Source organism: Perna viridis, chromosome 6, assembly GCF_037379345.1.
Source record: "Perna viridis isolate PV_CMFRI_1.1 ecotype Kerala chromosome 6, ASM3737934v1, whole genome shotgun sequence".
NCBI lineage: Eukaryota > Metazoa > Mollusca > Bivalvia > Mytilida > Mytilidae > Perna > Perna viridis.
The window spans coordinates 43,529,749-43,547,384 of NC_142450.1; the positions used below are offsets into that span (position 1 = coordinate 43,529,749).

At 31.6% G+C, this 17,636-nt stretch overlaps 1 protein-coding gene across 5 annotated transcripts in view; it reads right to left on the reverse strand.

Annotated features, from left to right (window-relative positions):
• Window positions 1–4,154: 4,154 nt before the first annotated feature.
• LOC148615146 (intermembrane lipid transfer protein VPS13D-like) overlaps window positions 4,155–17,636 on the reverse strand; it is a 64,393-nt gene continuing 50,911 nt past the window's right edge. For all 5 annotated transcript variants that reach the window (XM_088589774.1, XM_088589770.1, XM_088589773.1 and 2 more), the window contains 17 exons: window positions 17,349–17,505; window positions 16,666–16,741; window positions 15,958–16,179; window positions 15,579–15,645; window positions 14,585–14,751; window positions 14,083–14,196; window positions 13,654–13,803; window positions 13,018–13,167; window positions 12,237–12,364; window positions 11,429–11,610; window positions 11,150–11,223; window positions 10,270–10,437; window positions 9,795–10,001; window positions 8,794–9,032; window positions 7,980–8,143; window positions 7,798–7,883; window positions 4,155–7,473 (listed from right to left, as the gene is read on the reverse strand). In XM_088589774.1, the coding sequence (XP_088445900.1) occupies window positions 7,384–7,473; window positions 7,798–7,883; window positions 7,980–8,143; window positions 8,794–9,032; window positions 9,795–10,001; window positions 10,270–10,437; window positions 11,150–11,223; window positions 11,429–11,610; window positions 12,237–12,364; window positions 13,018–13,167; window positions 13,654–13,803; window positions 14,083–14,196; window positions 14,585–14,751; window positions 15,579–15,645; window positions 15,958–16,179; window positions 16,666–16,741; window positions 17,349–17,505 (2,441 nt within the window). In that variant the 3' untranslated portion in view covers window positions 4,155–7,383. The remainder of the gene's footprint in view (window positions 7,474–7,797; window positions 7,884–7,979; window positions 8,144–8,793; window positions 9,033–9,794; window positions 10,002–10,269; window positions 10,438–11,149; window positions 11,224–11,428; window positions 11,611–12,236; window positions 12,365–13,017; window positions 13,168–13,653; window positions 13,804–14,082; window positions 14,197–14,584; window positions 14,752–15,578; window positions 15,646–15,957; window positions 16,180–16,665; window positions 16,742–17,348; window positions 17,506–17,636) is intronic.

A 17,636-nucleotide genomic window follows, 5' to 3' on the forward strand; every position in this document is an offset into this window, starting at 1 on the left:
AATATCTAGGTATTTAATTCTTAGGAACAATACATAAAAAAAATAATATCAATACATGAAAAAGACAGAGGATAAAATATCTAAACATGGTTATTCAAATACAAACATTAGTTTTACAGCAGTTTTACTTCTATTTTTGCATCTGAAGAATGTGGCTAAACCCCAGGACTAAATTCTGCTGTGGGACTTTAATAAAGTAATGGCTGGTCTTATATAAATTTATGTATTGACTGTCAATGTAGAATGCACAACGATTTCATAGTACACAAAATGTAGTTCGTAGAGTTGTCCCAGGATATTTTTTTTTTCAAGTTTTTTCTTTTAAAAAAAGGGGTTTTGCTGTATACAACACATGTATATAGTTCAAGATAAATGTGACTTATAAAGAAATTACATGTGTATCTACATATTTATTTACATTTAATTTTAGGTATTTAAGTGTTATAGTGTGTATTGAAAACTTTTTAATACACAAGCCGAAACCATTAGAGAATCATTATCAACTGGGGCATACATGTTACTTAATGTATGACTTTTAAGTGATGGTATTTATATGTTACCATAACAACTACTATGAAACTTAGATAACCGTCTACTTGTTTATTGTTAATAAATGTGATATTAATTGTTTAACTTTGACACAGTGAACATCCATTTAAATAACGAATATAATTTAAAAAAAAAATAAACTGGTATTTATTATTTTGGACAAAAACTTAGATGTTTACCAAACATTCTTGTTGCCACAGAAGCTCCTGAAGCTTATGATTTTTTATCAGTCTGATGTTTGTTTAAATACTCCTGTATGAAATGCAACAATCTTAGTAAGGTTACCATTTTGTTTTTTTTTAGATGCTCAAACAGAAGCTCTTATGTACAATCTACCCAATTTTTAGTTTGGCCATGAGGCCGTTTGAGCTTTTGTCATCACTTTGCACCCATTGTCGTCTGGCGTTTCAAACATCTTCTCTTCAGAAACTACTTGATTGATTGAATTGGAACTTGGCATGATGTTCCTTAGGGTATCCTGCACAAAGTGATCATTTAAATTTTTCAATCCATGAAAATACATGACTTGTTATTAAAATAGAACATAGGGTTCTTAATGCAGTTTTTTTTTTGCAAATATACAAAAAAAAACTGTTAGGTTTAGCCAATTTCTTGCTGGATAAAAATATTACGCATAGTGAAAGCTATTTTCGTGAAAATTTGTTATCTGATCTTTGAGTTATTGCCCCTTTTCAATATTTTTTTTCTATTTTCAATGTTATTATTTTAAAAATCATCTCAGAAACTACCAGGCAGAATAAATTAAAAGATGGCATGATTGTTTTTTAGGGTATCCTGCACAAAATGACTGTTGAAATTGCTGAAAAAAAACATGGCTGCCATTACTTAAAATAGAACATACAGGTCAAAATGTAGTTTTTGCATCTTTAACTATAGCAGAATTATGGACATGAAAGCAATTTAACAGTAACATGATGCAATGAGTACTCTTTCCTGAGATTTTCTTCTTCTACAGTAATTTCAATGATATTTGGTTAATGTAGGAAACAGGGTATCCTGAGTTGAATGGTGATGACAAGAATTTGTTCCAGGTGTCCATTTCTAAAATGGATGCTATTTTCCACCATATTTTTTACTTGTTTGAATTTCAAAGATATTTGGTTTTATGAGGAAACATTGTTGCCTGACTTGAATGTTGATGATAAAAATGTTGTTATTATTCGACTTTATTATGTTCTTTTGCAGCAAATGTATAATGGGCACATGCCCCCAAACCACTCCACTTTAATCCCCACCCGCAGACCTGATGGGATAACCAGAAGTAGGGAGAACTCTTGCTCATTTTTTTCCAAAGGTTCTTAAACACATAAAAGGCATTTTCACCATTATAAATGAGTTCTATCCATGGAAAAATTTTCAGGAAAATGTTTTTATCTATATTTGATTTATAGTGTTTTATGTTTTGTGGATTATGTCAAAACTTTTTAGGATTATTTTTTCGACATTTTATCAAGCATGGCTTGCCAGGTGAGCAATTCAGGCTCTTGAGAGCCTCTTGTTTATGATTTAAGGGCATTTTGGATTTACAAATATGCTTGTGCACACCTCATGTGGTAATAATTTCTGTGCCATGTTTAATTACATTCTGCCCTTTTTGTGAAGAAATACTCACACAATAATAAGAGAAAGAAGAATTGATACAACAGAACAACAACAAAAAAAATAGGTTTGCCCACTTAATTTTGGGAACATAGTTAGATCTGCCTTATCTTGTTTTTTTTTAAAGAGCTAGTACATTTAAAAAAGGTACATTATAAGTTATTTGCTATAAATTGATAGAGATGAAAACTCTGCATTACTCATTTCAAAGAAAACCAATATCCTAATAAGCTTTCACATGGACCCCATGTAGTATAGGTCTCACTAACCACTTCTGGGTCAAATGGCCAACCCTCCCCCCCTTATGTAGTACCAAAAACACACTGAACCTAGACATATGCATTGTAAGTGCATTTGTGTGTATTATGATTAAAAGTAGCCAAAATAAAGCTGAGAATGTGTACTTTAAAATCATATATGTAATTAACTACAGAAGTGTATGAATATTGTTTACATGTGTGAGTAATTTGCCTCCATGCTGTCAGTTAGCAGAACAGGTAAAAATGTGGATTTTCAGTATTATTTATTCAAGTAAATTTTGTGAAGAATTTCTACAATCATCGTACCATTAGCATAATGATTTTGGAAGTCTTATTTTCCAAGCTTCGCAACGGTATGCAACTTTAAGATGTCATTTGTCTTGGGAATTCACAGTGAGACTTTGAAAATTACTTTTTAAACATGGAAAGTAATGGAAACGTTAGAAGTGGTTAGTGAGACCTATAATGGGAAATAATCTGTCAAATAATTTTTTTAAATGTTTAAATTATTTTTTGCAACTTTGTTAAATAAAACAGTTGCAGCTATAATAATAAGAAGTGTTAAAATAATATTATAAAGGAAACTGATATTTTTAGTGTTCATTGAATAGGAATCAGCAAGGAGAACTAAGGAAAACAAACCAAATATGTTCCTTTGAAAAAGATTCTTTAACTAGAACTTACATAAGCTGCTGATAAATTTAAAAAGAGTGATAAAAACATAAAAAACACAACCTAGTCAAATGTGAACATTGACTTAAGTTAATACTGAAATACTTGGTTAATGTTTGATTCTAACTTCATTTTAACATGCATAATAATGGAACCATTCATGCATCACAATCTTTATTTTACATTGTAAATATTAATGTTGAGCTATAAACACACTTTAAAAATATCATAGTTTTGAAACAAAGGTAAATGATCGTTGAATTAGGATGTCTATTGAAAGGAGACCATGATTAGAATTAGGATGTCTATTGAAAGGAGACCATGATTAGAATGAGGAGGATACCCATTGAAAGGAGACCATGATTAGAATAGGGAGGATACCCATTGAAAGGAGACCATGATAAGAATTAAAAGATCGTTTACCTTCATTCCTCAGAAGGAACAAGATTGAAGTCATCACTACAGAAGTTTTATGGTCGTCATCATGAACCCGTGGATCGTTACGGTGTATCCATTTGCGCCTTGAAAACTGATTTGTTCAATGTGTCATAGTTTACCTTTCCTCTTTTATCTACCCCTGACTTGACTTTTTATGAGCAACTCGGCGAGTGTTGCTAGGAATGCAGAGGACGCTTACCCTACTGATGCACCTGGTCCATGGTCTCAGTTTTTATTGGAGTCTGAGTCGCTCATTTGTTTGTTACTTTGTATTATTTTAGTTTCTTCATGTTCTTTGTTGTGTATGTCTGTTTTCCATGTCTGGTCTGTCCCTGGATTACATTCTTTTGATTACCGCTAGAATCTTGGGTCCCTTGATCACTCTTTCACAGAACAAAAAAAAAAGACAAAAGCCTGCTCTGCTTTTCAATTAATTTCAGATTTACTAAAGATATCTTAAAATCAGAAAAGCAACTGGAATGAACTTATAAAATTGTACTTGAAAAGCACAGGAAAAAAGAGCAGAAAGCAGAGGGGGAGTATAGTCTTGGCTATATATAGGATAAATGGTATATACTTATATAGTTCTTGGGTAACATTAAAAAAAAAACAATATCAGATTTACCAATAGTTTTATTTTTTAAAATCAGCATTGCCACCAGGAATGGTTACATATGAATAGAACTAAAACAATGACAAAACATCACTCAATAACACAATATATTGTAAAAGTAATAACCAATAATCACACATATATATATATATATATATATATATATATATATATATATATATATATGTTGACTTTAATCCATATTAATGAACAATACAAATTTTCGAGAAATTCAGAGAGAAAAAAAAAATTATTCATGGAAAAAATACACACAACAAAATATCAAACAGCTTAAAAATAATGTCTCAAAGGTTAGAATAAATTGTGTTGAAAATGGAAAATGATTTCATTATTTAACAAGCAACCACATAACAATGTACTATAAGTAATTTTATTGCTATTTTGTTTAATATCCCTTTGATCTTGTTTTACGATAATTTTCAATCTCGCGCCAGTCGAGTGAGAATGAAAATTATTGCTAGTTTCTACGTCCTCGTGTGACATACAAGCAACAGCATAGGAATATTTGACGACCCAAATAACCATCTGTTTGTTTACTGCATATGAAATAATGGCTTATTTGTAGCAATATTTTCTAGTCTACAATGGAAAGTGATTAAATACAGTAACTTTCCCAATTAGAATGAATAAATCCCAAAATTATTCCACAAATTTTCTTTAAACGCAACCGTCATAGTTCACCGATTTTTTTCAAAAAATGTGTATCACAGCTGCACAACATACTAAGGTCACATAGCACATCACTGAAAAATAGTCCCCAAAAAGAAAATTTTGCTGGGCTTATAAACTTTACATATTTAGGTGAAGAAAACAGAAAATAAAAGAAAACTAATCCCTTACAATTCAGCAAAACAGCAATTAACACATTATTAAATATTTTTTCAACTCGCGGGAGTTTCTCACGCTCATCTTGTCGATGAGATGAGCATGAGAAACTCCCTCTCCTTGAAAAAATATTAAATAACCTCATGAATAATCTCACTCTAAAAAACCATGTACTATAAATAATTGACATCAATAATCTAAAAAAATCTTAGTTATAATCAACAACAAAAGAATCATGAGATCAGGCTTATCTGATCAACTTGTAGTCATTCTTCAGAATAGTACTTCAAATAGTTTTTGACATGCAAAAAAAACACATTTTACCCACAATGACTAGATACATGTATACACAACCCCTCCTTTACTGAGTGTTATACAGTTTTAGTAAACACTATTTCTCTGACCCTATATAATGTTAAGAAAGATAAAAGGAAATGAACTTAGGGTTGGTAGGCAATCATTTGATTTTTATGGTACTGCATGAGGGTTTAGAATTGAAATAAATAGACAGGACCTGAAATTCATGATAAAGTCAAGAAAATAATAAAGGGCAACACATGTATGGCATTCTCATAACATAAAGAATATGTCACTGTGACCCATCTTCACAAACCTAACCTTCAAACCACTAGAATTCTACCTCCCTAAGCCAAGTCATAAAACTTCAGAAATGATTTATAACAATAATTTATAGTCAACACCAGGAAACATTAGAAAGCATATAGAACAAAAGTTCAAATAGATCTAATCATATTTGTGATAAAAGTTATGATAATGCTGCTAAAATACAATTATTGAAGGCTTATAACATCAAAGACTGAGGGGGGACAGACTGTTTTTTTGGCAGGTTAGAAGTCATGTCAGTTTGTTAACGTAAATTATTAAAAAAATAAAACTTGCTGCTTATCAATATGCTTTTCAACTTTCGCCATAAACTTTCACTTTGAATATCAGAATATAAAAGCATGCTTCATATGTACTTAATAACTGACAAAGTATACACTAATTCAAATAAAAAAATGACATTAAGATAAAAATCACTTTAATAAGGATGTGTTACACACAGAAATGAATAGATGACAATGCTATTCCTTGATGGAAATGAATGATGACCTATTTAATGACCTCTATATGATGAATCACAATAAATAAAAAGTACAATTTGTTCCATCACATGATTATCACAGAATCTAGACAAAGTCCTACCAGAACTCTAAATATTTACATTTGGCCATGGAATTCTAATTGTACTAACTAAATTATCCAATTAATTGTCCTAGCAATTAAACATTCATTTATAAGTAGTTATTAAAAAAAATAGCCACTGATTTTTATTTCACTTAAAAAAATAACACTTTCCAACAGTCAGTTATGATACATATCTTCTGCACAAAAAATAATTTGACTGGAATCCCTTCAGAAGGCCTAATTAGACAATATGTGTCATTGAGAATTTAGTTGATTTCTACTTGTAAAAATCTGTAAACCATTTTACACAATAATATAGGCAACATTATCTCTTAATATACAGCATTCCTATGGAAACAAACACTACTGAGTTTATATGTCAAACTTTATGGGTTTACTGTTAAAAATAAAATAGGTGATGCTGTATCACCTGCTGCATGATCTTTAGATAGATTTATATATCCATATTAGTTTACATTTGATTGATACAAGTATAGAAATGTCTCCTTAATATAGAGTATATTATATCATCCTTATACAACATTAACAGTGACTATAGAGCAAATCTAAATGCACCATTATACGATTTTGACCCTCAATGAGGAGCCTGTGTCATATTCATAGAAACAATATCTGTCTTATTGTTGCGTCAATACTCATTGCCATGTACTGTAAATTTACGGAATGTTTAAATTTTTTCTCAGAGTTAAGTTGCCACTTTATTTATTAATGTCAAATTAAGTAATTTAATTTTACCATGAAGAAAAAAAATCCATCAAGTCCAAAACTTAATCATCATAGACAGAAACAAAAAGAAACATCTTTGATTAAGTCTACAATAATGTTCAAAAGTTGCATTAAAAATTTATAATTACAAAATAACTTCAACAAAAAAAAGACTTGTTTCTAGTATGGCACAGTAAAAAAATCTTACATGTAACAGTGTAAACATTAAGAATATAAATGTCTTGTAAACATAAACTAATGTAAGGCAATTTTCTATAGGTTTCATCATAACCCAATTTAATGTTCAAAGCATGGCAGTATGATATGGCTGTGTCACTCTTGCTTCTTTGACCACTATAATCAATGTTTACATTCTTGTGTATCCTTTCCCTACAGAAATAACCAACGACATAAAAAAGCTTAGGACCACACTATCATAATATGCTATGTATTAATATGGTGTAAAGGAACTCAGTCCATACTATCAGCTGATGTGTACTCTTTGACAGTGTGAAGCTGTTCATCATAGAGATTCCTTGCATAGTTGATTTGTTGTGAAACCTACAAACCAGATATATATCATCAGATCAACATCTTATATACATTATTAACTGTCAACAAATATTTTCTTGTAGGAAGTTCAACAAAAATATCTTTCATTAATATTTCCTTGTAGGAAGTTCAATAAAAATATCTTTCATTAAGTAGCAAAACAATTTGATGCCAAGTACGTCGTAGATGGCATAATGTCAATTCTTCCTAACCCATCTCTACTCCAATGTGAAATATCCAACATGGCAGATACGAATCTTAGTCTTAACTCAAATGAGTTTTCTTACATATTTCATTACAATACAAGCCAATAATTTAACTAAGTATGAATACCTTCTGAGCAATATATTGCTTGTCACATAGAACCTGAACAGGTCGTTCTTTCTTGGATAATAGTAATTCCACATAATGCCTTTTATCTGAAAGTATAAAAAAAATATCTCAGTATAAATATTATTTTAATATAAGTGCTTACAATCTGATTTAAATTGAGGAAGAAATAAAGAACAACATACTTGACTCAAAGATACGACAGTGCTTCAGTTTGTTGTAAGGTGCCTGGAATATAATGTTATCCTCCGATGGTGATCCCGGTCGAAGAAAGATCAGTTGTTGGTCTGTGATCAAGGCTATACATCCATCATCTTTAGCTGTTCTCAATGACTCCATTGCAATGAACCTGGGAAGAAAATACTCTCTGTAAAATATTGCCTTAGTGGTCGTTAAAAGTATTAATGATAAAAAATTGAAACATTTAGAAATACTGTGTGCTAGTTCACGATGCTGAAGAAAATATGTTGAACACATAACCCATTCCAACCTCCTTTACAACAGATCTTCTAACTCAGAAGACTTTCACAGTGACAAACACTTTAACCAGCTATTAATTTGGAAAACAGTTTTCTAAGTGAAATAAATTAATGAGGGTCTGAAAATTGCATGGCTTTGACTCCTTAATTGGGGATAATCATATTTAAAGTCCATTGAATTTGGCATCTGCTAGAACAAATGTTTTTACTTTAGTAAACATTAGCAACAAAGCAAGATATTATGGAAGAGATACTTGATATTAAGGAGTATTGTATCTCCTACATGTAAGTGATTGGCTCATCAGAAGAACATGCAAGATATAATTTCTCCCGAATAATCTGGGAATGTTAGTATCTATGCCATCCTTTTGCTTTTGATAACAATTATAATGCAAGTCTAAAGCCTTATGAATGTATGGTTTCACCAACTCAGAAGATGATTCTAGATATACATGTATTGTAAACTAACATGGGATACTACTATACGACAAGTCTTTAATCTACACAATATTATACTTACGTGTCATACTTGTTGAGTTTAAACAGAAACCTTTGATGATCAGCATGTTTCTTTCCATAGGATGGTAACAGTCCTCCAGGTCCTTTACACCATCGAGATTCCCGCACTCGTTTAGGAGTGTACCGACTGTGACTATGGTCTTTTATAGCATTTGCAGCACCAGAGGCCAGGTCCAGAACACCTGTGGCTACTTTAGGGACAACACCACCAACTCCTTTAACAAATCCTACCACTGCACCCTGAAGTAATACATAACCTATATTGGTCAACTTGTTATGAGCGAGTTGTAAGGACTTACAACTATCTCATAATTTGCAGGAAAGAACTTAAACCATTTATTAAGTTGAGGGGGGAGGGTAATATAGGGATCATCTGTCTGTCTGTCTGTCTGTCCAAATTTCTTGTGAGTGCAGCTCTTCCTAAAGCACTGAAGTGATTTTGATGAAATATTATAGTAAGGTTGGGTATCACATATAGATGTGCAAGAAGGCATATAATTACAGGTGAAGGACTCCAGAGGGAAATAATTCAAACTAAGGGTTTTACATGTTAAACCTCATAAGCACTACTCCTCATAAACCGCTCAAGGGATTTTGATGAATTAGGTATCATATGTAGATTTGCATGAAGGAATATAATAACTGTCAGAGGGTTCCAAAGGGAGATAATCCAAATTTAAGGTTTAACATGGTAAATATGCAAAACCTTGTAAGTGCAACTCCTTGTAAGTTGCTGAAGGGATTTTAATGAAATTTTATAGAAAGGTTGGACATCATATGTAGATGTGCGTGAAGGAATACAGTTACTGTTGGATGATGACAAAGGGAGATAATCTGACAATTATTTTAAATTGAAGTCCATTTGAAGCGAGGGTATTCTCTTTGTGAACTTGCTTACATTATATCTAGTTCATTATCAAACTACAATATTTTAAAGTGTTTACTTTGATCTAAACTGTATTATATAAATATGAGATTTTTTACTACAATAAAGAAACATACCCCTAACCCCTCCTCTTTAGCACCTTCAATAGAAGTTCTAGGTATACTAGATATACCACCCCATAATCCATGTCCTAAACCCCAGATTCCAGCCATTAAATGGCCTCCTCTACTTGTTGAACCATAATTCTTTATCTCCTCTCTTCTGTCATTATGTCTCTCATCAAAATTCAGAATACCCACATTGTCTGACAGGGATCCAGTAACCTGGAAATGGAACAAGTATCACTCATGTAGTTTTACCCAGGCCTCTTGTTATTTGTAACATTTATCTAAACTTCTTCTAAAACACTAAGGCTAATTTTTGTCAGTGAGTGTTCCTCAATGTGTTTTTTGGTCTTATTGTGCTCAATGATTATTGACAAAGTTACATCAAATAAGAAAAAAAGTAATAGAATTTTTTTTTTTAGAGTTTTACCTAAAAGTAAGTGTCTATAGACCAGTTTATGTTTATTAAAATTCAAATTTAACTCACCTTTGCAGCAGTGTTAGACAATCCATGAGTAACATTTTTCATCAACCCACCAAGGTTTCCATCTTTAATCAGACCAGTTATACCCTCTGCTACATCATTGAATAAACCCAGAGGGTTACCAAGAAAATCAACTGATCCCAACAACTTAGCTGCCTGACTCTTGATTTCCTAAAAGTTACATGAAGTATTTTTGATGTTAAAATTTTCTTATTTGAAGGTCAAACTGAAAACAATCTTTTCATATTGTTGTCAAATCTTTTCATCAAAGTTGCAAAAACTTGCAAATTTGAGAAATTAATAACTAAGGAAAAAAAATCTCTCTCAATTAAGAGGATGTCCATACAAAAACCAGGCAGTGAGTTGTAAATGACAAATTTTTATCCATTTCTTATCATAAATGTCTCCTTTCTCAAAGTTGAATGTTGGATTTTGATTAACTGCAATGTCTAAAGAGAAAAAAAACTTATAGAATGCAATGAAATTCATTAAAAAAGGGAGATAACTCATTAATTTTGAGCAAAATTTGGTTGCTTTGTTAGGAAACTTTATACTCATTGTCTGATCCATCAATTGTTGCTTTAAAAAAATCTTTTTTACTTTTTCACATACATATTACATTGAAACAAAAATTTTGGTGGGATAAAATTTACCTTGTACCAACTGTATTATAGGATCTGCCTAATTTTTACATGGACAGCCTCTTCATGTAATTCAAAATGCTCCAATAAAGAGATATTCAACCATAGATTAAGTTAATGCCATTTTTTTCATTTTCTACTAAAGTAAATTAAAACCATTTGAGTATTGATTCCATAACTTTGGGCTACACATTTTACCTATCTGAAACATTGAAAAAAAAAGAATTCCAACAATAACATACCCCAGTAAAATGTTGGATTATCTCCCTTGTCAAAAAATCTGCAGTCTCAAATGGATGGTTTCTGACAAAGGAATCTGAAAGCAAAAAAATGTATTCCTTAAAAGAAAAAGAGTGTTTTGGTATAATCTTAAAGATTGAAGCAAATAATATTCTATCAATCATATTGAATTTCAAAGGGAAATTTTCCCCCAAAATCAATTAATTTTGAACAAAATAAATGAGGAGAAAATTCCATAAGTGTGAGAGCACAGAAATGTACATTAACACAATAAGTAATACCTAAATCTACTTGAGCATCTTCAAAGCTGGCTAATATTCCTGAAGTCATTGTTAGTTTGATAGCCCTGAGGTCTGGTGGTAGTTTACTTGTATTCATACTCATCACCACACGTTTGGTATTCACTTTCAGTGTGCCAAAGTAGTATCTCTTTGCTTTGACAGATGACACCGCAGCTAATGATCTAAAACGATACCAGAAAAAAAATTACTACAAATTATGAAAGCAGACTGAAAAAACATACCCCACTTGATTTGGGCTTTCATCTCCTGACAAATCTATATACAATCCCTTACTATAGTGTAAAATGTCATCAAATTCAATCAGTGGATTAGGAGAAGTTTACCTTGTGAGTTTAACATGTAAAACCTTTTAAGTTAAATTACCTCCCTTTATATGTATCGGATAAAGATTATTTTCTGTTGCCATTCATTAGGAAAATAATCTATGTATATATTTCTCTTGGTCCCAATATAACAAATATTGAGTTTTTGTTCAGGTCTTTTGAAACATTACTTAGAGCAGTTGCTATTCTGAAACACTAAGAAGATGAATACTTTTGATGGATGAATCAAATGTCCCTTTACTTTGCCTTTATTATTGATAAAATACATACATCAATGATGTTAAATGAGTGTTCAAAAGGAAAAAGTAATTAAAAAAATTAGTACCACCAAATTTATTCCAAATTTTAAGAATTATTCCATGCATTCATTTTAAACAAACTTTTAAAACATTTAAAACTCATACACAACTCATTTTTCAGTTAAATATTCATTGACAGATAAATTAGACAGGTAAATAGCATACTTTTGGGAATCATAATCTGTTTCATCAGCTAAATGCTCCTCCTTTCCAAACCCAGCGAACTGGAACAGTTTCCAAAGCAACTTTTCCTCTATATCCAATGTCATCTTCTTCATAGAAATAACCAAATGCTGGAAACATAAAGGAAACTTGATAGCTCCCACTCATCCATTTGATAACATGCACTTTATGATCTGCATATTGATTTGGATCAATAACTAAAATAGGAGGTGCACAAAAGGACTATATAATAAAGATTCTGTGAAAGTTTCATTCAATTCCATTCAACGGTTGAGGAGGAGTTACGGATACGAGATGTACCCATTTTCACAAATGACTAAGTCCATGTTTTGCTATGTGAAACCCCCAAATTGAAAAATCCCTCAAAATCAAAAATAGGATAATAGGAACAGTCAAAAAAGATTCTGTGACAAGTTTCATTTAATTCCATTATGTGGTATAGGAGGAGTAATGAATAACTATATTAACTAGGGACAAATATCAAGTTTTGCTATGTGAAACCCCCAAAACTGATTCAGATCAAAATCAATAGGAGGTGCACAATGGGATCAAAAAGATTCTGTGAAAGTTCCTTTAATTCCATTCAGTAATATAGGAGGAGTAACCGATAAGAGGTGGGTCCCCCTGCGGAAGGTAGGCCGGAAAGATGGACACCCCTATCACTATGACTTCTTTCTTTCTCAAGCTTTCTTTCTAAATAATTATAACTTGCATTGTCTAAATAATTTTAGTTATCCAATGGAAAGATTTCTATTGAATTTACCTTGTATATATCTGCATTCCATTTGGTATTAGGAACCTTATGTGCTACTATATTGAGTGCCTTGTTTTGGTAGTCTGGGCCTTCCTTTTTAGGATTTCTGGTAACAAATAACAGAACAGGTCTCTGGGCATCTAACAACTGATTATCAACCTGCAAAGTGAAAATGTTATAATCATTCTTCAGATTAAATCAGGTAGACATCTACCTGTACCTAGATAGTTAACTTCTATAATTACTTTTAATGGGCACTACATCAGCAGATGCATTGTATTTGTTGAACAGTTTATTGTGGTATAATTGTTAATTCTAATTATAATAAATATATTTGGAATCAATATCAAACCTTGAAACTAATCTGTTAGCCACACAACAAGACAATTTTTGACAGTGCTTCTGAAAGTTCCTTTAGCAATAGCCTAATGGTACAGTAAACTGATAACAATCTCAATTTGTAAACAAAAATCAATCATACAAAAAATACCTTTCAAGCAAGTTCATATACATAAAAGAAGTAAAACAGGCCGCAAACCTTCATACAGTCAGGGTCAATGACCTTCCTGCAGATATTTTTACCAGTCATTAAGACTTATGTGCCACATGAATTTAAGTCTAACCCTAACTACATTTTGATAATACCTGAATATCACCAACACTAATGTCAAAGAGAATTTTCTCTGGTGATGACTGGTACTCTACAGCTATGTTACTAAGGGTAATATAGACCAACTCCTCAGGTATCCTGTTGATCAGTGATATACCAAGTCCACCCTTTAGATTCATTTGTAGCTACAATGACAAAGTATTGAATTATTCAAATGATCCCTTTTTTTTTTAAAAAATTCATGTATAAGTCCACATAATACATGTGTATTGGATATATTTTTACAATTACCCATCCTTGGAGAGACCAATGAACTAAAACAGTTGCCTGCTTCAGAAAGTATTTCATCTGAAATTTTCTAGCATCCTAACATTCCTTATACAACTATTTCATAACAGGTTCCTTTAATACACATACATAATTCCTAAAAAAAGATTGATTGACCATTAGCAATCTTCGATTACCTTTACAACTTTCCTTTCCCCCTGTTTAGCTTTCTCTAGCTCCCTTGAGATGGTTGATTTTTCCTCATAGATTTGCCATCCACTCTCTTCTTTCATGGTTGGTCGTTGATGGTGCTAAAATACAGGTATATTTTACATACAACAATGGATCCTTCATAATGTCTATTTCCCCAAGCTATCCCCAAAAGTAAGACAAAGGCACTCTTATACTTAGCAGGTAAGACACATTCTGTAAAAACAGAAACTGTTCAGTGCATTAATTGTAGTGATTTTGTCATTTTATTACAAAATACAATGAAAACATTTGTGATTTCGATAACAAAAAACGTACCAGTAACTTGGGTTTGTGAAAAGAATGATGGGATTTAATAAATACAGGATGGTGGTGCTTTTAAGGGGTCAGTATGCTGAAAAAAACATTGAAATTATTTCCATTAATATTCCGTTCATACCAGCTAAAACCATTGTAAGAGATCACAGAGGATTATGTACATGAACTAACTTCACTTTGAATATCAGCTATTTCCAGCACTCTAATTGGTCCGTCCATCAGCACTCTTACAGACAGGTATCCTGAGCCTGGTCTTAATTTCTGTCGACATATTTGCATGTGTTTCTCTACACGATGTTCTGGTTTGGCTGGGCCAGGACCAGAGATGGCTATAGCACCTGAAGTAATACAAATTGTCTTTACATAAATGTTTTATTCTAAATTTAGTTTTTTATGTCTTATCATATATCCATTGAATTAATACAATCTTTACTCACAATACTTTTAAAGATGAAAGCATGTATACTATAAAAAAAAACAAGAACAAAAACTGAATTGCCCATTGTCATTTCATTAAACATTTGATTTTATAGACTCAGATCCAATATTTTATTATAGCCTCACCACATGTAAATATACATAAATATAAATATAAATATACAATTACAATAAACAGTGCCATTCTATTATGAATTATGAGAGACTTTGGAATTATAAGAATATGTATACATTTATCGCAATAAAATACAGTTATACATTGTATTTAAGAATATAAAAAGGTATTCCTTCTAATCAAAATATCAAAGCAGGTCTTGGCAACTATATCATAAAATCCTGAGTTGTCAAAAAAAAAAATTACCATCATCCGATAAAACGTGAGTATTGTCAACATATTTTAAAGCTTCAGTAAATAGTTTGCAACATAGGTCTACTACAATGGACACAATGATAATACATCTTTCTTTATCTTCAGATAACTTACTATATATAAAACACTCTATCATCAACATTTTTATATTCATATCTATCTGTCTCAATCTTCAACAGGGCAACACTACAACAAAGTTACGGCAATGCACATCTATATGGAATATTTTTCACCATACAAAGCTCACTTCCTTAGTTATTTTTAATCAATTTATAGGTACATAGCTGTTTTTTAAATCATGTTTAAGCCATAAAACTATCAAATTTATATGAAAGATAAATTTATATTTCATCATACCTTCTTGTAATATTCCACCAAGAGCTTGAACACATAATATACCAGAGGCACAACACAGTCTTCCATCCTAAAATAAATATATACTTAGTGCAAACATTTCAGATTCTTAACATGGAATATAAATACAGTAATCTATTAAATACTGCTGTCTATCTATGTTTTTACCAGATCTTAAAACACTGAATAACAAACAAAAGTAATTAAATACTTTTTGATTGTGTATATCCAACTCCTTATTACTGGAAAAGGGCCTCATTGGAATGAATTTCACTCATTAAATAAATAAATTTATCAGTATGGCTGTATAGGTGTAAAGATCTTCTCCTAAAGCCATAGTCTACTGACACCACAGGTTGTAACATTGTATTGTAAACCTTACCTCAGTAAACTCCCAGATCTGTGTAGCTGTTCTTCTTCTGTCAGGTTTTCTCAGAGTAAGGGGAGAACACTCCCTCGGCTGAGGAGCTATAACACTAGTATCTAGCACTAGACTGTTTGTGGTTGATGATGGTTTCCGAGGATCTCTAGGTACTGCTGAACCCTCATGTTCTAACATACCTGAACCTGTCATTCTCCAAAGTTGGGCTCTATTTCCAATAGCCTAATAAATGCCAATGTATCATATTCATCATGTTTATTTTTCAACCATGACTTAATTTCCAAAAGAAACAAACATTCTAATATGCATGTAAACATATTTCTGTCAGGATGAGCAACATTGAAATCATTTTATATCAAGCGTAAATATTTTTCAAAATGTAAAAAAAATCAATATTTCAAAGTGGGAGTTTCAACTCCTTAGCATCTGGAAGATGACTTCCAAAAATGGGAGATTTGAACCCAGCGGGATTTTCTTATTTTAGCCTCTTAATCATTACTTTAATCTTATATGAAATTTGAAATACAGCTGTATTTTTCAGTTTTTTTACATTTAACATTCTAACCAATAGCAATCTGACAAAAACATTTTTAATCAGCATTTGATATAATCATCAAAAAGCTGGGTATGAACAAATAAATAAAATGATAAAACAAAATTTAACTCTTGAACAGATTTGATTGCTATGCTATTATTAAAGTGACCAACCTTTTTCTTGAACACAACATTATTACCATGTACAACTTCTAACACCAGATCTGTGTATATATCATCTGATGATTCACTAGAAGAAAAACAAGTACCAAATTCATTCATGGTTTTGTAAACTGATAAATTGTTTTTCAGAAATCCCCCCAAACTACATATATTTAAAGCAAGTGATTTGATGGAATATCTTAGATTCATATTTAATTCCTAAGTTTCAACTTCAATAATACGCTATGGAAACTGAGGAAAGCTAGCTAGGTGATAACCTCGCTCTCCTCCATAAAAAAAAAACATTTTGAAAGCCCCAAAAGTAATTCAGACTGAACATTAAGTAAGAGTAAATGTTTTATCCATTCAGCATTTTTAGAAGAGTTTCAGATTAGAAGAAAGTCCCCCTTGGTCTACTAACAACATGTTCTGTGACAGGAAACCTGAAAAGCCAATCAATATGGAAAAACAAAGTAGGAGATGCATAATTGCATCAATTGCATCATGTGATAAAGAATGTGTGAAGGTTTCATCAAATTCTATTCAGCAGTTTTAGAGGAGGTAGAACTGAGAATAGATGAATGGACAGACAGTATGATCTGTAAATACCTCCTGTTTTTCAAGTAGGGGGTATAACAAAGGTACAATCATATGAACAGAATATCAAAATGATTGAAAAATCAAAGTTTTCATACTTTCCAAAAGTACCAGAAGCAGCCAAATAAATAAAATTCTCATAGCAGAGTTGTTCCCCTTCCTCAAGCTTGTCTAGATTGTAAGTGACCTTTGATCCTCCCTGAACATACAAGGTCAATTGAGGTTCTAGAGTCGGCTCATCCCAGGCAAATGGTACTATAAAAGACAACAAATGAAAAAGATACAGGTTACAAATTACTTTGGTTTTGGTTTATTTTAAAACCAATTATAAAAACAAACTATTTACTGTTATATTCACATGTTTCATGTTTCAACTACATGTACTT